At 42.5% G+C, this 25,604-nt stretch overlaps 2 protein-coding genes across 8 annotated transcripts in view; one reads left to right on the forward strand and one right to left on the reverse strand.

Moving 5' to 3' along the window:
- Nucleotides 1-25,604, forward strand: part of LOC125782358 (cyclic nucleotide-gated cation channel beta-1-like) — a 141,632-nt gene that overhangs the window by 44,950 nt on the left and 71,078 nt on the right. The gene's annotated exons all lie outside the window — the stretch shown is intronic.
- The window catches only part of mapk10 (mitogen-activated protein kinase 10), a 186,094-nt gene that overhangs the window by 39,366 nt on the left and 121,124 nt on the right, over nucleotides 1-25,604 (reverse strand). For all 7 annotated transcript variants that reach the window (XM_049466100.1, XM_049466095.1, XM_049466094.1 and 4 more), the window contains exons 7-9: nucleotides 24,737-24,902; nucleotides 23,808-23,879; nucleotides 3,454-3,636 (exon numbers count right to left, since the gene is read on the reverse strand). In XM_049466100.1, the coding sequence (XP_049322057.1) occupies nucleotides 3,454-3,636; nucleotides 23,808-23,879; nucleotides 24,737-24,902 (421 nt within the window). The remainder of the gene's footprint in view (nucleotides 1-3,453; nucleotides 3,637-23,807; nucleotides 23,880-24,736; nucleotides 24,903-25,604) is intronic.

The raw sequence follows: 25,604 nt of genomic DNA on the forward strand, positions 1-25,604 counted from the left end.
CAGTTACACACACAGTTACACACACAGTTACACACACAGTTACCCACACAGTTATACACACAGTTACACACACAGTTACCCACACAGTTACACACACAGTTACACACACACAGTTACACACACAGTTACCCACACAGTTACACACACAGTTACACACACACAGTTACACTCACAGTTACACACACAGTTATACACACAGTTACACACACAGTTACACACACAGTTACACACACACACAGTTACACACACAGTTACACACACAGTTATACACACAGTTACACACACAGTTAGCCACACAGTTATACACACACAGTTACCCACACAGTTACACACACAGTTATACACACACAGTTACACTCACAGTTACACACACAGTTACACACACAGTTATACACACAGTTACCCACACAGTTATACACACAGTTACACACACACAGTTATACACACAGTTACACACACAGTTACACACACAGTTAGCCACACAGTTATACACACACAGTTACACTCACAGTTACCCACACAGTTACACACACAGTTATACACACACAGTTACCCACACAGTTACACACACAGTTACACACACAGTTATACACACACAGTTACCCACACAGTTACACACACAGTTACACACACAGTTACCCACACACAGTTACACACACAGTTACCCACACAGTTACACACACAGTTACCCACACAGTTACACACACACAGTTACCCACACAGTTACACACACAGTTACCCACACAGTTACACACACACAGTTACCCACAAAGTTACCCACACAGTTACACACACAGTTATACACACACAGTTACACTCACAGTTACACACAGTTACACACACAGTTACACACACAGTTACACACACACAGTTACACTCACAGTTACACACACAGTTATACACACTGTTACACACACAGTTACACACACAGTTACACACACACAGTTACATACACAGTTACACACACAGTTATACACACAGTTACACACACAGTTACACACACAGTTAGCCACACAGTTATACACACACAGTTACCCACACAGTTACACACACAGTTATACACACACAGTTACACTCACAGTTACACACACAGTTACACACACAGTTATACACACAGTTACCCACACAGTTATACACACACAGTTACACACACAGTTATACACACAGTTACACACACAGTTACACACACAGTTAGCCACACAGTTATACACACACAGTTACACTCACAGTGACCCACACAGTTACACACACAGTTATACACACACAGTTACCCACACAGTTACACACACAGTTACACACACAGTTATACACACACAGTTACCCACACAGTTACACACACAGTTACACACACAGTTACCCACACACAGTTACCCACACAGTTACACACACAGTTACACACACAGTTACCCACACAGTTACACACACACAGTTACCCACACAGTTACACACACAGTTACCCACACAGTTACACACACACAGTTACCCACACAGTTACACACACAGTTACCCACACAGTTAAACACACAATTACACACACAGTTACCAACACAGTTACCCACACAGTTACCCACACAGTTACACACACACAGTTACCCACAAAGTTACCCACACAGTTACACACACAGTTATACACACAGTTACCCACACAGTTACACACAAAGTTACCCACACAGTTACACACACACAGTTACCCACACAGTTACACACACAGTTACCCACACAGTTACACACACAGTTACCCACACAGTTACACACACAGTTACACACACAGTTACACACACAGTTACACTCACAGTTACACACACAGTTATACACACAGTTACACACACAGTTACACACACAGTTTTACACACACACAGTTACACACACAGTTACACACACAGTTATACACACAGTTACACACACAGTTACACACACAGTTAGCCACACAGTTATACACACACAGTTACACTCACAGTTACACACACAGTTATACACACAGTTATACACACACAGTTACCCACACAGTTACACACACAGTTACACACACAGTTATACACACACAGTTACCCACACAGTTACACACACAGTTACACACACAGTTACCCACACACAGTTACCCACACAGTTACACACACAGTTACACACACAGTTACCCACACAGTTACACACACACAGTTACCCACACAGTTACACACACAGTTACCCACACAGTTACACACACACAGTTACCCACACAGTTACACACACAGTTACCCACACAGTTAAACACACAATTACACACACAGTTACCAACACAGTTACCCACACAGTTACCCACACAGTTACACACACACAGTTACCCACAAAGTTACCCACACAGTTACACACACAGTTATACACACAGTTACCCACACAGTTACACACAAAGTTACCCACACAGTTACACACACACAGTTACCCACACAGTTACACACACAGTTACCCACACAGTTACACACACAGTTACCCACACAGTTACACACACAGTTACACACACAGTTACACTCACAGTTACACACACAGTTATACACACAGTTACACACACAGTTACACACACAGTTTTACACACACACAGTTACACACACAGTTACACACACAGTTATACACACAGTTACACACACAGTTACACACACAGTTAGCCACACAGTTATACACACACAGTTACCCACACAGTTACACACACAGTTATACACACACAGTTACACTCACAGTTACACACACAGTTATACACACAGTTACCCACACAGTTATACACACACAGTTACACACACAGTTACACACACAGTTATACACACAGTTACACACACAGTTACACACACAGTTAGCCACACAGTTATACACACACAGTTACACTCACAGTTACCCACACAGTTACACACACAGTTATACACACACAGTTACCCACACAGTTACACACACAGTTACACACAGTTATACACACACAGTTACCCACACAGTTACACACACAGTTACACACACAGTTACCCACACACAGTTACCCACACAGTTACACACACAGTTACCCACACAGTTACACACACAGTTACCCACACAGTTACACACACACAGTTACCCACACAGTTACACACACAGTTACCCACACAGTTACACACACACAGTTACCCACACAGTTACACACACAGTTACCCACACAGTTAAACACACAATTACACACACAGTTACCCACACAGTTACACACACACAGTTACCCACAAAGTTACCCACACAGTTACACACACAGTTATACACACAGTTACCCACACAGTTACACACACAGTTACCCACACAGTTACACACACACAGTTACCCACACAGTTACACACACAGTTACCCACACAGTTACACACACACAGTTACCCACACAGTTACACACACAGTTACACACACAAAGTTACACACATAGTTACCCACATAGTTACACACACACAGCTACACACAGTTACACACACATACCTTTGAGTTTGTTGTGCTCGGAGTCAGCAGGGAACAGGCAGTCTGGGAACAGCTTGGGGAAGGTGAGGCCGGCGTATTTGGGCCGGTTCTCCACGTAGTTCCTCACCGTGGGCTGAAGCTTCTTCATGAACTCGGGGGAAGGAGTGCCGAGCTGTTCAATCACCTTATTCCACTGGTCAATATCTGAGCGGAACCTCGGTTAGGGATCAAACACACACTCTTGGCCTTGTGCTGCAGAGCTAGAACTTAATCATTGTAATTAGTGGCTCAGATTTTCTAGATTTTATATAGAACACTGAATGTAAAGACCTTTGTTATGATATAACACAAACGCAATACGAAATGACAGTTAAGTACAGTTACACAAAAAGTCTATTCTAAATTGACAGGGTTGAGGTTTGAGACTGTATTTCTTATTAAGTTCTGATTGTTTAGGTGCCAATGAAAAAAACAACAAAAGAAAACATTACATTTAAACGGTTTAAAGGTTTGGACTCACCTTCTCATTCAATGCGTTTTCTTTATTTTCATGACTATTTACATTGTAGATTTTCACTGAAGCATCAAAACTATGAATGAACACATGTGGAGTTTTATGTACTTAACAAAAAATAACCTGGCCTTCACAGTCACCAGACCTGAACCCAGTCGAGATGGTTTGGGGTGAGCTGGAGCACAGAGTGAAGAAGATAAAGGGGCAACAAGTGCTAATAAACACCTCTGGGAACTCCTTCCTTCAAGACTGTTGGAAAAGCATTTCAGGTGAACACATCTTGAAGCTCATTGAGAGATTGAGTGTGCAAAGCAGTAATCAGAGCAAAGGGTAGCTATTTTTTTTAGTTATTTCACTTTTTTTGTTAAGTACATAACTCCACATGAGTTCATGTCTAGAATCTACAATGTATTGCATTGAATGAGAAGGTGTGTCCAAATTTTGGCCTGTACTGTATGCTAATGTGGTTTGAATGGAACTTTCACTAACAGGAAACTATAGGTCAAAAATAATGCAAGCACAATAATGTTACGTAAATAACAGTTCTTCCTGGTCATACCAAAAATCATTAGTGTATAATTGTGAATAGAGACTGCATTATATTTCCCATATTTCCAGTGCATAAACTCATAAATGCAGCAGGCAAAAGTACAGATATACACCTACAATTAGAAACTGTTAACTGTACCTCACTATACCTGAATCTACCTCACTCTACGTCAATCTACCTCACTACCTCACTCTACCTCACTATACCTTACTATACCTTACTCTACCTCACTATACCTGAATCTATCACTCTACCTCAATCTACCTCACTCTACCTCACTCTACCTTACTCTACCTCACTCTACCTCAATCTACCTCAATCTACCTTACTCTACCTCAATCTACCTCACTACCTTGTTCTACCTAACCACCTCACTCTACCTCACTCTACCTTACTCTACTTCACTACCTCACTCTATCTCACTACGTCACTCTACCTCAATCTACCTCACTCTACCTCACTCTACCTCAATCTACCTCACTACCTTATTCTAGTTCACTATCTCACTCTACCTGGATCTCTCACTACGTCACTCTACCTCACTACCTTTCTCTACCTCACTACGTCTCTCTACCTGAATCTACCTCATTACCTTGCTCTACCTTACTACCTCACTCCACCTGAATCTATCACTACTTCACTATACCTCACAACATTATTCTTCCTTACTACCTCACTTTACCTGAATCTACCTCACTACGTTACTCTACCTCACTCTACCTGAATCTACCTCACTACCTTACTCTACCTCACTACCTCACTCTACCTCACTACCTTACTCAACCTCACTACCTCACTCTACCTGAATCTTTCACTACTTCATTCTACCTCTCTACCTTATTCTTCCTCACTACCTCACTTTATCTGAATCTACCTCACTATCCTACTCTACGTCACTACCTCACTGTACCTGAGTCTACCTCACTACCTTACTCTACCTCACTCTACCTGAATCTACCTCACTACCTCACGCTACCTGAATCTACCTCACTACCTTACTCTACCTCACTCTACCTGAATCTACCTCACTACCTTACCTCACTCTACCTCACTACCTTACTCTACCTCACTACCTCACTCTACCCGAATCTCTTACTCTTTCATTCTACCTCACTCTACCACAATCAACTTCACTCTACCTCACTCTACCTTAATCTACCTCACTCTACCTCACTATCTTACTCTAGGTCAATCCACCTCACTTTACCTGAACATACCTCACTACCTCACTCTACCTTAATATACCTCACTTCCTCACTCTACCTCAATCTATCTTACTCTACCTCAATCTACCTCACTCTACCTCAATCTACCTGACTCTACCTCAATCTACCTCACTCTACCTTAATCTACCTCAATCTCCCATCACTCTACCTCAATCAATCTACCTGACTCTACCTTACTCTACCTAAATCTACCTCACTACCTTACTCTACCTCACTACCTAACTCTACCTCAATCTACCTCACTACCTCACTCTACCTTAATATACCTCACTTCCTCACTCTACCTAAATCTATCTTACTCTACATCAATCTACCTCACTCTACCTCTATCTAACTGACTCTACCTAAATCTACCTCACTCTACCTTAATTTATCTCACTCTTCTATCACTCTACCACACTTAATCCACTTGACTCTACCTTACTCTACCTTAATCTACCTCACTACCTTACTCTACCTCAATCTACCTCACTCTACCTCAATCCACCTCTCTCTACCTCAATCTACCTCACTCTACCTCAATCTGCCTCACTCTTCCATCATTCTACCTCAGTCAATCTACCTGACTCTACCTTAATCTGCCTCAATGTACCTCACTACCTTACTCTACCTCAATCTACCTCACTACCTTACTCTACCTCAGTCTAACTACCTTACTCTACCTCACTTCTCCTCACCCTACCCCACTCTGCCTCACCCTACCTCACTCCACCTCACTTCTCCTCACCCTACCTCACTCTGCCTCACTCTACCTCAATTCTCCTCACCTTTCCCACCTCTGCTACACTTCACCTCACTTCTCCTCACCCTACCTCACTCTGCCTGGCTCAACCTCGCTTTCCTCACCCTTTCTCGCTCTGCCTCACTCAACCTCACATAATCACACCCGACCTCGCTCTGCGTCTCTCAACCTCACCCTACCTCACGCTAACTCTTTACCTTAGTCTTCCCCTTTGCCTCACTCCATCTCGCTTCTCCTCATCCTAACTAACTCTGCCTCACTCCACCTCACTTTTCCTCACACTACCTCACTCTGCCTCACTCCACCTCGCTTCTCCTCATTCTAACTAACTCTGCCTCACTCCCCGTCACTTTTTCTCACACTACCTCACTCTGCCTCACTCCAACTTGCTTCTTTTCACCCTACATCCCTCTGCCTCACTCCACCTCACTTTTCCTGACCCTACCTTACTCTGCCTGACTCCACCTTGCTTCTCCTCACCCTACATCACTCTGCCTCACTCCACCTCGCTTCTCCTCACCCTACCTCACTCTGCCTCACTTCACCTCGCTTCTCCTCACCCTACATCACTCTGCCTCACTCCACCTTGCTTCTCCTCACCCTAACTCACTCTGCCTCACTCCACATCGCTTCTCCTCACCCTACCTCACTCTGCATCACTCCACCTCGCTTCTTCTCACCCTACATCACACTGCCTCATTCCACCTCGCTTCTTCTCACCCTACATCACACTGCCTAAATCCACCTCACTTCTTCTGCCAATACCTCACTCTGCCTCACTCTACCTTGCTTCTCCTCACCCTACATCACTCTGCCACATTCCACCTCACTTCTCCTCACCCTACCTCACTCTACCTCAATTCTTATCAGCTTTCCTCACTCTGCTACACTCCACCTCGCTTCTCCTCACCCTACCTCACTCTGCCTCACTACACCTCGCTTCTCCTCACTCTAAATCACTCTGCCTCATTCCACCTCAATTCTCCTCACCCTACCTCACTCTACCTCAATTCTTATCAGCTTTCCTCACTCTGCTACACTCCACCTCGCTTCTCCTCACCCTACCTCCACTCTGCCTCACTACACCTCGCTTCTCCTCACTCTACATCACTCTGCCTCATTTCCTCACTTACTCTCTGCCGCTTTTCCTCACACTACCTCACTCCACCTCGCTTCTTCTCATCCTAACTAACTCTGTCTCAATCCACCTCGCTTCTCCTCACATTATCTCTGCCTCACTCCACCTTGCTTCTCCTCATCCTAACTAACTCTGCCTCACTCCACCTCGCTTTTCTTCACACTACCTCACTCTGCCTCACTCCACCTCGCTTCTTTTCATTCTAACTAACTCTGTCTCACTCCACCTCACTTCTCCTCACATTATCTCTGCCTCACTCCACCTCACTTCTCCTCATCCTAACTAACTCTGCCTCACTCCACCTCGCTTTTCCTGACTCTGCCTCACTTTGCCTCACTACACCTCGCTTCTTTTCACCCTACATCACTCTGCCTCACTCCACCTCGCTTTTCCTGACCCTACCTTACTCTGCCTCACTCCACCTTGCTTCTCCTCACCCTACATCACTCTGCCTCACTCCACCTCGCTTCTCCTCACTCTACCTCACTCTGGCTCACTTCACCTCGCTTCTCCTCACCCTACATCACACTGCCTCACTCCACCTCGCTTCTTTTCATGCTAACTATGTCTGCCTCACTCCACCTCACTTCTTCTGCCCCTACCTCACTCTGCCTCACTACACCTCGCTTCTCCTCACCCTACCTCACTTTGCCTCACTCCACCTCGCTTCTTTTCACCCTACATCACTCTGCCTCACTCCCCCTCGCTTCTCCTCACACTACCTCACTCTGCCTCACTCCACCTCGCTTCTTCTCATCCTAACTAACTCTGTCTCAATCCACCTCGCTTCTCCTCACATTATCTCTGCCTCACTCCACCTCGCTTCTCCTCATCCTAACTAACTCTGCCTCACTCCCCCTCGCTTTTCCTCACACTACCTCACTCTGCCTCACTCCACCTCGCTTCTTTTCATCCTAACTAACTCTGTCTTACTCCACCTCGCTGCTCCTCACATTATCTCTGCCTCACTCCACCTTGCTTCTCCTCATCCTAACTAAATCTGCCTCACTCCACCTCGCTTTTCCTGACTCTGCCTCACTACACCTCAATTCTCCTCATCCTATCTAACTCTGCCTCACTCCACCTCTCTTCTCCTCACCCTACCTCACTCTGCCTCAATACACCTCGCTTCTCCTCACCCTACCTCACTCTGCCTCACTCCACCTCGCTTCTCCTCACCCTACCTCACTCTGCCTCACTCCATCTCGCTTCTCCTCACTCTACATCACTCTGCCTCACTTTACCTCACTTCTCCTCCCCCTACATCACTCTGCATCACTCCACCTCGCTTCCTCTCACCCTACATCACACTGCCTCACACCACCTCGCTTCTCCTCACCCTACATCACTTTGCCTCACTCCACCTCACTTCTCCTAACTCTACCTAAGTCTGCCTCACTCCACCTAACCTCTTCTGCCCCTACCTCACTCTGCCTCACTCCACCTCGCTTCTTCTTACCCTAGATCACTCTACCTCACTCCACCTCGCTTCTTCTCACTCTACATCACACTGCCTCAATCCACCTCACTTCTTCTGCCACTACCTCACTCTGCCTCACTCTACCTTGCTTCTCCTCACCCTACCTCACTCTGCCTGGCTCAACCTTGCTTTCCTCACCCTTTCTCGTTCTGCCTCACTCAACCTCACTTAATCACACCCTACCTCGCTCTGCGTCTCTCAACCTCACCCTACCTCACCCTAACTCTTTACCTTAGTCTTCCCCTTTGCCTCACTCCATCTCGCTTCTCCTCATCCTAACTAACTCTGCCTCACTCCCCCTCGCTTTTCCTCACACTACCTCACTCTGCCTCACTCCACCTCGCTTCTTTTCATCCCAACCAACTCTGTCTCACTCCACCTCGCTGCTCCTCACATTATCTCTGCCTCACTCCACCTCGCTTCTCCTCATCCTAACTAACTCTGCCTCACTCCACCTCGCTTTTCCTGACTCTGCCTCACTCCACCTCAATTCTCCTCATCCTATCTAACTCTGCCTCACTCCACCTCGTTTTTCCTCACCCTACCTCACTTTGCCTCACTCCACCTCGCTTCTTTTCACCCTACATCACTCTGCCTCACTCCACCTCGCTTTTCCTGACCCTACCTTACTCTGCCTCACTCCACCTTGCTTCTCCTCACCCTACATCACTCTGCCTCACTCCACCTCGCTTTTACTGACCCTACCTCACTCTGCCTCACTCCACCTTGCTTCTCCTCACCCTACATCACTCTGCCTCACTCCACCTCGCTTCTCCTCACCCTACCTCACTCTGCCTCACTTCACCTCGCTTCTCCTCACCCTACATCACTCTGCCTCACTCCACCTCGCTTCTTTTCATGCTAAGTCTGCCTCACTCCACCTCACTTCTTCTGCCCCTACCTCACTCTGCCTCACTCCACCTCGCTTTTCCTGACCCTACCTTACTCTGCCTCACTCCACCTTGCTTCTCCTCACCCTACATCACTCTGCCTCACTCCACCTTGCTTCTCCTCACCCTACCTCACTCTGCCTCACTTCACCTCGCTTCTCCTCACCCTACATCACACTGCCTCACTCCACCTCGCTTCTTTTCATGCTAACTAAGTTTGCCTCACTCCACCTCACTTCTTCTGCCCCTACCTCACTCTGCCTCACTTCACCTCGCTTCTCCTCACCCTACATCACACTGCCTCACTTCTTCTTGCTTCTTCTCATGCTAACTAAGTCTGCCTCACTCCACCTCACTTCTTCTGCCCCTACCTCACTCCACCTCGCTTCTCCTCACCCTACCTCACTCCACCTCACTTCTCCTCACCCTACCTCACTCTGCCTCACTCCACCTCGCTTCTCCTCACTCTACATCACTCTGCCTCACTCCACCTCGCTTCTTTTCATGCTAACTAAGTCTGCCTCACTCCACCTCACTTCTTCTGCCCCTACCTCACTCTGCCTCACTTCACCTCGCTTCTCCTCACCCTACATCACACTGCCTCACTCCACCTCGCTTCTTCTCACGCTAACTAAGTCTGCCTCACTCCACCTCACTTCTTCTGCCCCTACCTCACTCTGCCTCACTCCACCTCTCTTCTCCTCACCCTACCTCACTCCACCTCACTTCTCCTCACCCTACCTCACTCTGCCTCACTCCACCTCGCTTTCCTCATTCTACATCACTCTGCCTCACTCCACCTCGCTTCTTTTCATGCTAACTAAGTCTGCCTCACTCCACCTCACTTCTTCTGCCCCTACCTCACTCTGCCTCACTTCACCTCGCTTCTTCTCACCCTACATCACTTTGCCTCACTCCACCTCACTTCTCCTAACCCTACCTAAGTCTGCCTCACTCCACCTCACCTCTTCTGCCCCTACCTCACTCTGCCTCACTCCACCTCGCTTCTTCTTACCCTAGATCACTCTACCTCACTCCACCTCGCTTCTTTTCACCCTACATCACTCTGCCTCACTCCACCTCGCTTTTCCTGACCATACCTTACTCTGCCTCACTCCACCTTGATTCTCCTCACCCTACATCACTCTGCCTCACTCCACCTCGCTTCTCCTCACCCTAACTCACTCTGCCTCACTTCACCTCGCTTCTCCTCACCCTACATCACACTGCCTCACTCCACCTCGCTTCTTTTCACGCTAACTAAGTCTGCCTCACTCCACCTCACTTCTTCTCACCCTACCTCGCTCTGCCTCTCTCTACATCCCTTCTTCTCACCCTACCTCACTTCTTCTCACCCTACCTCGCTCTGCCTCACTCCACCTTGCTTCTTCTCACCCTACCTCGCTCTGCCTCACTCCACCTCACTTCTCCTCACCCTACCTCGCTCTGCCTCATTCTACATCCCTTCTTCTCACTCTACCTTGCTTCTTCTCACCCTACCTCGCTCTGCCTCACTCTACATCCCTTCTTCTCACTCCACCTTGCTTCTTCTCACCCTACCTCGCTCCGCCTCACTCTACCTCACTTCTTCTCACCCTACCTCGCTCTGCCTCACTCTACCTCACGTCTTCTCACCCTACCTTGCTCTGCCTCACTCTACCTCACTTCGTCTCACCCTACCTCGCTCTGCCTCACTGCACCTCGCTTCTTCTCACCCTACCCCCATTCTACCTCACTTCTTCTCACCCTACCTCACTCTACCTCACTTCTTCTCACCGTACCTTGCTCCGCCTCACTCTTTATCTTACAACCCTGATAAACATGAGTAATCAATACAGTGTTCAGCTTCGGCAGTGTGTTACACACCCAGTGAATATATAAACTGGGACACATCAGCACCCAGTAACTCTCTCTCGCTCTCACTCTCTCTCTCAGCTTCATCTGCATTGCTAATGTCTCTCAACACACACCCTCCTAATACCGCGATTGTCCAATTTCCCCTTCAGTCTGTAACCCTCAATCCTTCAGAGCTCAGAGAGAGAGAGAAACAGTACTAAGAGATTAAGATAAAAGAAAGGAAATTAAAAAAAGGAGGTACTGAAAAGGTGTAAGGTGACAGAGAAACCAAAGGGTTAAAAAATAATGCAGAAATAGGGTGAGATGAACAAAATTGACAGACAGGGAGAAATATTGAGACAAAAATAATGAAAAGGCTGAGGGAGAAAACTGAAGAGTTAAAACATGATAGCACGTGTTAGCACCTAGCAACAGAGGGTTAGAATATACGTTGCTAAGCGGAGGAGCACAGCAGGAGGGCACTGGGTCACCCATGGGAAGTCACATGACTGCCAACAGCACACGCTACTACAGTCAGGACATCTCACCATCCTCCTGCTGAATACCACGACCAACGACACCATCACCACCTCACCCACACTGTTACACATTCAACCATCACTAATCAGCCTATCAGGCCCCTCCTTCTCAGACCTTCTGTAGCCAATTAGACGTCTTTACAGTTAATGGACAGAAGTGCAAATTGCTATTTTATTTACTATTAAAACTCACCAGTGTTGTATTTTGGAATAGTTATAATGCTAAAGAAATTAGAGACTTTTTTTGTTGCACAACACCCTGCACCCTCCTAATAAATTATACCCTCAATACTGAATACAAAATCCATTAATTCACTTACGTATTATGTTATTCTTTAATTTATTTTATATTTAGATGCCTCGTCTATTGTTTAAAAACTCAAAACACTCCATTACACTGGAGGCTTATTTAATGGACTTTAATGGATTTTTTTTTTTATCAAACAGTTGTTTTTGTGAATCTTAAAATTAATTTGTATGCCCTTTATTAGCCCACAATACACACTCTGCTACTACCTTGTTATGCAAGTTCATTGGTGTTTGCTGAAGGTAGACTGAGTTTGTAATTCAAATTGACTACTTTGTGTCTTTAGTCGGTAAGTAATAAGTAGAACCTCAATTTATAGAACATACAGCAATTATTCTGCTGGGAGCAGGTGTGTGTGTTTGCGTGTGTGTGTGTTTGCGTGTGTGTGTTTGTGTAAATGTGTGTGAATAGAGGCTATGGTAATGAACTCTAAGGGGAAGGATACGATCAGTTCCTGGGAACAGCACACTCCCTCTGATCAACTCTCCAAAGATACAGCCCACAGACCACATGTCCACTGCAGCACACACACACACACACACACACACACTTATGAACAGCTCTGTCTAACTCTGAAGTGGCTCACAGGTCCACAGTCAGGCAAAACTCTGCTTTCCCTGCTGGCATATAAGCAATAAGTATAGGTTCTATTGGAATCCACCACTTGTCAGATTGTATAGAGTATAGAGGTTTTAGGCTTCAATCCTGCTCTTGCTGTGAAGCAACACACTGCCTCAACTGCTGTTGTAATGATCTGGGGAGACTCCCAGCCAGTTACCACCAGTAGTAATCAAGGGACACTCAGCTCTGCAAATATAGAGTGGTATAAAAATGTTTGGGCACCCCTGATCATTTTTCATGATTTTTCTTTATAAATCAATGGTTGTTTGAATCAGAAATTTAGTTCAGTTAAATATATTCAGTTAAATATATCATATAACAGATTAGCATAGTGATATTTGAGAAGTGAAATGAAGTTCATATGATTTACAGAAAGTGTGCAATAATTCTTAAAACAGAATAAGGCAGGTGCATAAATTTGAGCACCCTTGTCGTTGTATTGATTTGAATCTCTTTACCACTAATTACTGGAACATAAAATTTGTTTGGTAAGATCATTGACCCTTGGCCTACATACACAGGTATGCATGGCAAAAAAAGAACACAGTGTTCAGAGACAAACACTTGCTACCCACAGTAAAATTTGGTGGTGGTTCCATCATGCTGTGGGGCTGTGGGTTCAGTGCAGGTATTGGAATCTTGATAAGATTAAGTGTCGCATAGATTCCAGTCAAAATCAGCAGATACTGGAGAACAATGTTGAAGAATCAGTGATTAAGTTGAAGTTGTGCCGGGGCTAAATACTTCAACAAGACAATGACCCTAAACACTAAACACTGCTCTAAATCCACTAAAGCATTCATACAGAGGAATAAGTACAACGTTCTGGAATGATCATCTCAGTCCCCAGCCCTGAATATTATTCAAAAATCTGTGGTGTGAATTATGTTCACGTTCGGGCTGTTCATGATCAGAAACCATCAAACCTGACTGAACTGAAGATGTTTTATAAAGAAGAATGATCCAAAATACCTTCAAACAGAAGCCAGACTCTCATTGGAAGCTATAGGAAGAGTTTAGAGGCTGCTATTCCTGTAAAATGAGGATCTACTAAATACTGATTTCATTTTTCTGTTGGGGTGCCCAAATTTATGCACCTGCCTAATTTGGTTTAAAGAATCATTGCACACTTTCTGTAAATCTTATAGACTTCATGTTTCATTTTTCAACTATCATCTGATATATTTAACTGAAATTGCTGATCTGAACTACCATATTAGGAAAGTTATCAGGATTGCATATATATTTAACCTTGTTAAGTTAAAATTATTATAAAACAGCAGGAATGCAATTTTAAAGCAGAGTTAATGTTTTTTTAAAGAACAATTCTTGATCAATGCAGTAAGAGTAAAAATATGAGGAGATTAATTAGAGTGGAGAAAAGCCCACTGAAGCCTCAGAAAGTTTAACACCTGTCAGTGAAGCAGAATTAAAATAATGAGCAATCTAAATGTCATTTTTTAAGTAAGGTCAGTGCCTGTCTCAGCGCTGAAAGTGACGTCACGAGGTTGGTTCTCGAACGCCTCACTACTATAATCTATGGGTCTACCGTAAATTTGTTCCTCAATAGATAATAAAATCCAAACCAAAACTCAATGCAATACTTTTGTATTGCCCATGTGTGTAGTAATACTGGGAGTAGTGAAATTTAATAGGGTGAGGAATGAGAAATATTTACTTTCACTTTCATACCTCGCCTCGGACAGCTGTTCTTCAGCGGGGGCTCGCAGCCTGAAGCGTGAGAATCCTCCGGTTAGCTGCAATGCTAGGGGTTAGTGGCGAGCACATTCTAAACCAGGACTATATGAAGGAGAGGGGTTTGAGCGCTGGATAAATAAGCTGCAGTCCGAGGCTTTTTTTCTCAGTTTTTATTTTTCCTCTGATCAGCTGGGATGTACAGACCGTCCGACTGAGGGTAACGTTACTATGAGAGCAGCAGCTGTAGCCGCACAGAACGAGCCAAACAACACGCTCACCCAGCAGAGCACTGAGAGGTACCGTAACCGAAAGTCTAGATAAACTGACAATTTAAAGATAGCATAGCTAGCGTTAGCTAATTTTCTAGCTATCACTAACTATCACCAGTATACACAAATACTCAACCAGTACATTCACACCAGTATACACACATACTCAACCAGTACATTCACACCAGTATACACACATACTCAACCAGTACATTCACACCAGTATACACACATACTCAACCAGTACATTCACACCAGTATACACACATACTCAACCAGTACATTCACACCAGTATACACACATACTCAACCAGTACATTCACACCAGTATACACACATACTCAACCAGTACATTCACACCAGTATAAACACATACTCAACCAGTACATTTACACCAGTATACACACATACTCAACCAGTGCTTTCACACCAGTATACACACATACTCAACCAGTACATTTACACCAGTATACACACATACTCAACAAGTACACACACATACTGAACCATTACATTTACACCAGTATACACACATACTCAACCAGTGCATTTACACCAGTATACACACATACTCAACCAGTACATTCACACCAGTATACACACATACTCAACCAGTACATTCACACCAGTATACACACATACTCAACCAGTACATTCACACCAGTATACACACATTTACACCAGTATACACACATACTCAACCAGTACATTCACACCAGTATACACACATACTCAACCAGTACATTCACACCAGTATACACACATACTCAACCAGTACATTCACACCAGTATACACACATACTCAACCAGTGCATTCACACCAGTATACACACATACTCAACCAGTACATTTACACCAGTATACACACATACTCAACCAGTACACACACATACTCAACCAGTACATTTACACCAGTATACACACATACTCAACCAGTACATTTACACCAGTATACACACATACTCAACCAGTGCATTTACACCAGTATACACACATACTCAACCAGTACATTCACACCAGTATACACACATACTCAACCAGTACATTTACACCAGTATACACACATACTCAACCAGTACATTCACACCAGTATACACACATACTCAACCAGTACATTCACACCAGTAAACACACATACTCAACCAGTACATTTACACCAGTATACACACATACTCAACCAGTACATTTACACCAGTATACACACATACTCAACCAGTACATTTACACCAGTATACACACATACTCAACCAGTACATTTACACCAGTATACACACATACTCAACCAGTACATTTACACCAGTATACACACATACTCAACCAGTACATTTACACCAGTATACACACATACTCAACCAGTACATTCACACCAGTATACACACATACTCAACCAGTACATTTACACCAGTATACACACATACTCAACCAGTACATTTACACCAGTATACACACATACTCAACCAGTACATTCACACCAGCATACACACATACTCAACCAGTACATTTACACCAGTATACACACATACTCAACCAGTACATTTACACAAGTATACACACATACTCAACCAGTATATTTACACCAGTATACACACATACTCAACCAGTACATTTACACCAGTATACACACATACTCAACCAGTACATTTACACAAGTATACACACATACTCAACAGGTACATTTCCACCAGTATATACACATACTCAACCGGTACATTTACACCAGTATACACACATACTCAACCGGTACATTTACACAAGTATACACACATACTCAACCAGTACATTTACAGCAGTATACACACATACTCAACCAGTACATTTACAGCAGTATACACACATACTCAACCAGTACATTTACACCAGTATACACACATACTCAACCAGTACACACACATACTCAACCAGTACATTCACACCAGTATACACACATACTCAACCAGTGCATTTACACCAGTATACACACATACTCAACCAGTATACACACATACTCAACCAGTACATTTACACCAGTATACACACATACTCAACCAGTACACACACATACTCAACCAGTACATTTACACCAGTATACACACATACTCAACCAGTACACACACATACTCAACCAGAACATTTACACCAGTATACACACATACTCAACCAGTGCATTCACACCAGTATACACACATACTCAACCAGTACATTTACACCAGTATACACACATACTCAACCAGTACACACACATACTCAACCAGTACATTTACACCAGTATACACACATACTCAACCAGTGCATTCACACCAGTATACACACATACTCAACCAGTACATTTACACCAGTATACACACATACTCAACCAGTACACACACATACTCAACCAGTACATTTACACCAGTATACACACATACTCAACCAGTACATTCACACCGGTATACACACATACTCAACCAGTACATTTACACCAGTATACAAACATACTCAACCATTACCTTCACACCAGTATACACACATACTCAACCAGTACATTTACACCAGTATACACACATACTCAACCAGTACATTCACACCGGTATACACACATACTCAACCAGTACATTTACACCAGTATACACACATACTCAACCAGTACATTCACACCAGTATACACACATACTCAACCAGTACATTTACACCAGTATACACACATACTCAACCAGTACATTTACACCAGTATACACACATACTCAACCAGTACATTTACACCAGTATACACACATACTCAACCAGTACATCTACACCAGTATACACACATACTCAACCAGTACATTCACACCAGTATACACACATACTCAACCAGTGCATTTACACCAGTATACACACATACTCAACCAGTACATTCACACCAGTATACACACATACTCAACCAGTACATTTACACCAGTATACACACATACTCAACCGGTACATTTACACCAGTATACACACATACTCAACCAGTACATTTACACCAGTATACACACATACTCAACCAGTACATTCACACCAGTATACACACATACTCAACCAGTACGTTTACACCAGTATACACACATACTCAACCAGTACATTCACACCAGTATACACACATACTCAACCAGTACATTTACACCAGTATACACACATACTCAACCGGTACATTTACACCAGTATACACACATACTCAACCAGTACATTTACACCAGCATACACACATCCTGGATGTAAATTTAACACCAATTTAATATTTATATTTAGTTAGTTTATTTCTATCTTATTGTATATTTTCTGCTTTTATCTTTATGTGGCATACTTGTCGAGGGTCAAAGAAAGAATTTAATTGTACAAGGAAACTTGTTTCTTACTGTGCACATGACAATAAACTCTTTGAATTTGAATTGAATTTGAACATACTCAACCAGTACATTTACACCAGTATACACACATACTCAACCAGTACATTTACACCAGTATACACACATACTCAACCAGTACATTCACACCAGCATACACACATACTCAACCAGTACATTTACACCAGTATACACACATACTCAACCAGTACATTTACACAAGTATACACACATACTCAACCAGTATATTTACACCAGTATACACACATACTCAACCAGTACATTTACACCAGTATACACACATACTCAACCAGTACATTTACACAAGTATACACACATACTCAACAGGTACATTTCCACCAGTATATACACATACTCAACCGGTACATTTACACCAGTATACACACATACTCAACCGGTACATTTACACAAGTATACACACATACTCAACCAGTACATTTACAGCAGTATACACACATACTCAACCAGTACATTTACAGCAGTATACACACATACTCAACCAGTACATTTACACCAGTATACACACATACTCAACCAGTACACACACATACTCAACCAGTACATTCACACCAGTATACACACATACTCAACCAGTGCATTTACACCAGTATACACACATACTCAACCAGTATACACACATACTCAACCAGTACATTTACACCAGTATACACACATACTCAACCAGTACACACACATACTCAACCAGTACATTTACACCAGTATACACACATACTCAACCAGTACACACACATACTCAACCAGAACATTTACACCAGTATACACACATACTCAACCAGTGCATTCACACCAGTATACACACATACTCAACCAGTACATTTACACCAGTATACACACATACTCAACCAGTACACACACATACTCAACCAGTACATTTACACCAGTATACACACATACTCAACCAGTGCATTCACACCAGTATACACACATACTCAACCAGTACATTTACACCAGTATACACACATACTCAACCAGTACACACACATACTCAACCAGTACATTTACACCAGTATACACACATACTCAACCAGTACATTCACACCGGTATACACACATACTCAACCAGTACATTTACACCAGTATACACACATACTCAACCATTACCTTCACACCAGTATACACACATACTCAACCAGTACATTTACACCAGTATACACACATACTCAACCAGTACATTCACACCGGTATACACACATACTCAACCAGTACATTTACACCAGTATACACACATACTCAACCAGTACATTCACACCAGTATACACACATACTCAACCAGTACATTTACACCAGTATACACACATACTCAACCAGTACATTTACACCAGTATACACACATACTCAACCAGTACATTTACACCAGTATACACACATACTCAACCAGTACATCTACACCAGTATACACACATACTCAACCAGTACATTCACACCAGTATACACACATACTCAACCAGTGCATTTACACCAGTATACACACATACTCAACCAGTACATTCACACCAGTATACACACATACTCAACCAGTACATTTACACCAGTATACACACATACTCAACCGGTACATTTACACCAGTATACACACATACTCAACCAGTACATTTACACCAGTATACACACATACTCAACCAGTACATTCACACCAGTATACACACATACTCAACCAGTACGTTTACACCAGTATACACACATACTCAACCAGTACATTCACACCAGTATACACACATACTCAACCAGTACATTTACACCAGTATACACACATACTCAACCGGTACATTTACACCAGTATACACACATACTCAACCAGTACATTTACACCAGCATACACACATCCTGGATGTAAATTTAACACCAATTTAATATTTATATTTAGTTAGTTTATTTCTATCTTATTGTATATTTTCTGCTTTTATCTTTATGTGGCATACTTGTCGAGGGTCAAAGAAAGAATTTAATTGTACAAGGAAACTTGTTTCTTACTGTGCACATGACAATAAACTCTTTGAATTTGAATTGAATTTGAACATACTCAACCCGTGCATTTACACCAGTACACACATACATCTGTTCAGCTGACAGAATGACCACTAGGAGACTGTGGGACGAGGTTAATTTGTAGATAAATATGAAACAAGCCACTAATATATGAAGTGTTAATGTCACGATTACTAGCAAATTAACACACACACTGCAGCACGCCTTGAATGATAAATATTCAGAGATCAGGGGGAGGCAGTGGGAGTTTGGGCCGGCGCTGTGGCGGTGGAGGATTCCCTGCAGGACAGCATCCTGACTCAATTAGTCCTGCACTCCTCCTCCTCACTGCAGCTTAATTAACTCCTCAAGAAACACTGCAATTAAAGCATTCCATGCAGCCGCACCCCCTATGCACCGGATCACCTTACAACTAACCACTGTTACACATAGAAATAAAATAAAATAAAACCATCCCTTACAACAAGCAAATAACTGTAATACAATCAAATCAATCAAGTGGGGAAATCCATTATGAATTATTCTGTATTTACAGTTATTTTGAATCCACTGTGAATTATTCTTTAGCCACTACGAATTATTCAGTATCCACAAGGGCTTAGTCATTATAATCATTATACACAATAATTATTGTGTACTTACTGAGTTTACTTTGTAATGTATTCTAAATTTATGTATCTAATTATTTACAATGAATTACCCAACACATAGTACACATTATTCAGTATTCAGTGTGAATTAATCTGTAGGAATTACCCAATATTTAATATATAATTATTCAGTATCTACTTTGTATTATGTAACATATATTATGAACAACACAATATCTAATATTAACTGTTTAGTATCTACAAGAAAAGGTAGAGGGATGTGGGATTCAGTACAGTGTACTATAAACTCCTACTGGACAGCATTAGTATTATAACAGTTAATAAAACACTGGATGAGTTAATGTAATCAGCAGGATCTGACTGTGGATAAGGTTCTGGCAGAGTTAGCGATGCCCACACATGAATACTCCTACAGTGTACAGTGTATCCAAACTGAAGAACTGAGTCCTGTGCTTATTGTTCTGTAATTTATCTCACGACAGCTGTCTTAAAGAAAGATGAAAGGGGAGAGAACTTTGGGCAGGAGTTTAGGCAGCTTCTGCTTGTCGTAGGAAGTGAGTGCCCCCTCTCTTAAAGGAGAATCAGGAAGCAGAGATAGCTTTCTGAGACCTAGACTTTTGCTTGGTGTGCATTTTTAATTGATCCTAGCTATTTAGGACTATCAGGTCCTAAGAGGTATAAAAACTAAATTACCTGACCCAAGCTTCTGTTTGGACTGGCTGTAGAAACGTATGACTGGGATTCCCACTATTTTGTTTTCAATCAATTGTCATGTGACTAGATGATATAGACTGGATCAATATATTCAAATTAGTTAAATTAGTTCTTTCATCTTTCATAACAAGTATAATGTACAATATATATATATGCCTGTGGAAAGACACATCCGGTGGTAATAGAAATGTTCATCTGCTTTAGAAGAGTAAATTTATTGTCAAAAACAGCTTAAATTTGCTAAAGAGCATAAAGATTAGACTTAGGAGTAATAAAAGAAGGTCAGGTGGTCTAAAGATTTACTCTGTTTTAGAGTGATGGAGTATCAGGGTAAGTAGAGAGGCTGTCAGGATGTTTTTACAGTCATTTAAATAAACTTCAGCTAGTTCAAAATGCTGCAGCCAGGGTCCTTACTAAAACTAGAAAATTTGAGCATATTAGTCCAGTCCTGTCAGCACTGCACTGGCTTCCAGTCAAATTCCACATAGACTATAAAATTCTCCTGTTAACATAAAAATATTGCATATTTATAACGTACCACGATTACTTAGATCTCAGGGTGCTGGTTTCTTAGTAATTCCTAAAATTCAGAGGGGCTCTGCAGGAAGAAGGGCTCTCTCTCTTATAAAGCTCCCCCAAATCTCCCCGAATATGTTCGGGACTCAGACACAGTCTCAATCTTTAAGTCTAGACTGAAAACTTACTTGTTTAGTTTAGCTTTTGGTAATTAATGTTTTTCCTTTAGATAAGGCTGCAGATCCAGGGGTTCATGGACATAGGGAATTATGGTCAACTAAATGCCGGTGCTGCACTCAGTCACTCAGGTTTGTGGACAGTGGAGTTGGTGGATGCCAGTGTTTCAGGGTGCCGCTGTGTTTATGTTACTTTCTGGCTCTCTGCCTTTAAATAGGTTGTTTTACTCAGATCTGCTGAAGTCATTTGCCACACTCTGATAATGTTTTATATTCTCTGTTTTACATAAATCCAGTCAAAACTAATTCCATCTCTCTGCCTTCCTCGGAGTTACTGACTGCCCACCTGTCTGACCCGATACCGATGGATGTTGGACCCTCAGGCTTTCATGTCTCCTGTCGGCCAGATTGATGGAAGTTTCTGAAGTCAGCTCTTCTCCATCCACCACCCACCAAAGATCAGCTGATCATCATCCATCTTACTCTCCACTATAGATTACATCCAAGCTTACATGAACTCTAACTGCTTCCATTAGTGGCGCTGCTTTACTCCTGAATATATAAAACCTATGTGGATGTATAAAAGTCTTTTAAAATTTTAATTTAAAAGCCGTTTGACCAGTGGTCGGATGGTCCCCCCTTAAATGTGAGTCTTGGTCCTCCCAAGGTTTCTTCCTCCTCCTGCAGCTCTGAGGGAGTTTTTCCTTGCCTCCGCGCTCACTGGGGGTTCTGTATTCTGTATTTTCTATGTTTAATGTTTTGCCTGATTCTTTGTCTTGTGATCATGTTTCTGTAAAACTGCTTTGTGACATCAGTTGTAAAAAGAGCCATACAAATATGTTGTATTTGATTAGATTTGATTCACCACAGAGTCCAGACCTTAACCGCATTGAGAATCTTTGCGATGTGCTGGAGAAGACTTTGTGCCGTGGTCCAAATCCCCCATCACCAAAATATTGGTGAAAATGAATGCAACTCTGGACAGAAATACTGTAAATGTTGTAACACTACAGAAGCTTGTAAAAACAAATGGATGCTCCAGCAAATGCATGACATATTCAAAGATAAAGGCGGTAAAATCAAATATTAGATCATGTGGCCAGGCAGTGCAATATGTACTGTATATCGATATATTATTAATAACCTTTCTTTGTATTTGGGAAGGTCAGGTAGGAATATTTGTGCTGGTAAGGATACAGTCCCGGCCAGGGAACAGGATTTTGTGGCGCACCATTTCTCCCATAATGCACCCGACTGACCAAATATCCACTGCAGTCACGAAAGCAGGAAGAGAGAGAGAGGTTAGTGTTAGTATGGGAATGTAATCAGTGTGAGTCTCTAAAGCCGGGGTTATTTACACTGACAAATAATTAGTGGCGCTAGATCAGCTCACACTAACCACTGCTGCACTGATTAAAGCACAGAAACCTCCAGCAGGGTCAGCATGGCAGAAAATCTATACACACACAAACACACACACACACACACACACACATATATACATACAAACACACATATACATACACACAGTGTTTGCCCATACTGATTAATAGACTGTGTGAATCACACACATACACTGCTAGCAAACACTGATTTCAGTAAGAGTGTCTACCTGTAATTAACTCTAAATAACATTAAAATAAACCCAAATAAACATAAAGTCAGTGGTCAGTGAGAGTGTCTACCTGTAATTAACTCTATATAACATTAGAATAAACCCAAATAAACATAAAGTCAGTGGTCAGTGAGAGTGTCTATTTGTAATTAACTCTATATAACATTATATATATACACTATATATATATATATTTACCTTTTAAATACCTTTATTTTGTTTATTTTTTTCACAACTTCCATTTAATTTAATATAATATGTACTGACTGGGAAATTTTAACACACAGAAGAGCAAAAACAAGCAAAAAGGAATAGTGGCAAAATAAGGTGGATATTGTGTGAATACTTCATAATGGCACAATCTAGAACTTCAGAATCAATAAAGTATCTATCTAATCTAATCTAATCTAATCATCATTAATATCATATAAACGATAACGATTATGTTAGTGAGGATTCAGACACCAGCAGCTGAGTGAATTTAAGTGAATTTGAAGTGAATCTATCTTACCGTTCTCCTTGTATCCCATTCCCAGGATCACCTCAGGGGCCCTGTAGTACCGAGTCACCACGTAGGGCGTCATCATGAAGCTGGTGCCCGCGGTCCTTGCAAGCCCAAAGTCTAGAATCTTCAGTGTACAGTCTGACTTCACCACGATATTGCTAGGTTTCAAATCCTTCAGAAAAAAGAACCAGTTAAACATATCACTTCAGTTCAGTTTGAATAGTCTGAATAACTGATTCACTGAAACGTTAAAATATTTAAATAAACAGTTGAGTTTTAGGTTAGGACTTATTTATGCTTTAAAACTCATCAACACACACGCCACTAGACCAGGTCAACTTTTACAATAATAGTTGCACCCAGAGTGTCACGCAGCCTTGTTCTCCTTCCACACTACCGGACTCCATTTCTCAGAATTACCCTGGTTATGACATCAATAATAACCTTTCACCTTCACCCAATCGCGTTACGCTCCGACGCTCTGATTCACCTGTATTCTGAATTACTTCCGGCTCATTCTTGTCTAGCTCCTGTATTTAAGGCATCCGTTTGTAAACAAACACCACGAGGTATTGTCGACTCATGTTGCATACTAAGCGTTTTCCTATGTTCTGTTTTTGCTTTCTCGTTACGACCCTGTTTTCGGATTATCGGTTTAGGTCTTTTGTTTTGCCCTTATTGGATTTGTTGTACGGTTGGACTGTTTCTCGGTTTCGAACTCGGACTGTATTTTTGACTACGTCTTCTGGTATCGGTGAGATCGCTGTTTGCCTGGCTTTCCTGTTAGCAGTATTTGTTAGCTTGCCTGCTAATAAACCTGTTCGTACTTTTAACTCGGCTCGCGTCACTCCTCTCTACCTGGTGTCACACAGAG

This window comes from Astyanax mexicanus, chromosome 17, assembly GCF_023375975.1.
Source record: "Astyanax mexicanus isolate ESR-SI-001 chromosome 17, AstMex3_surface, whole genome shotgun sequence".
In the NCBI taxonomy this organism is placed as follows: Eukaryota; Metazoa; Chordata; class Actinopteri; order Characiformes; family Acestrorhamphidae; genus Astyanax; species Astyanax mexicanus.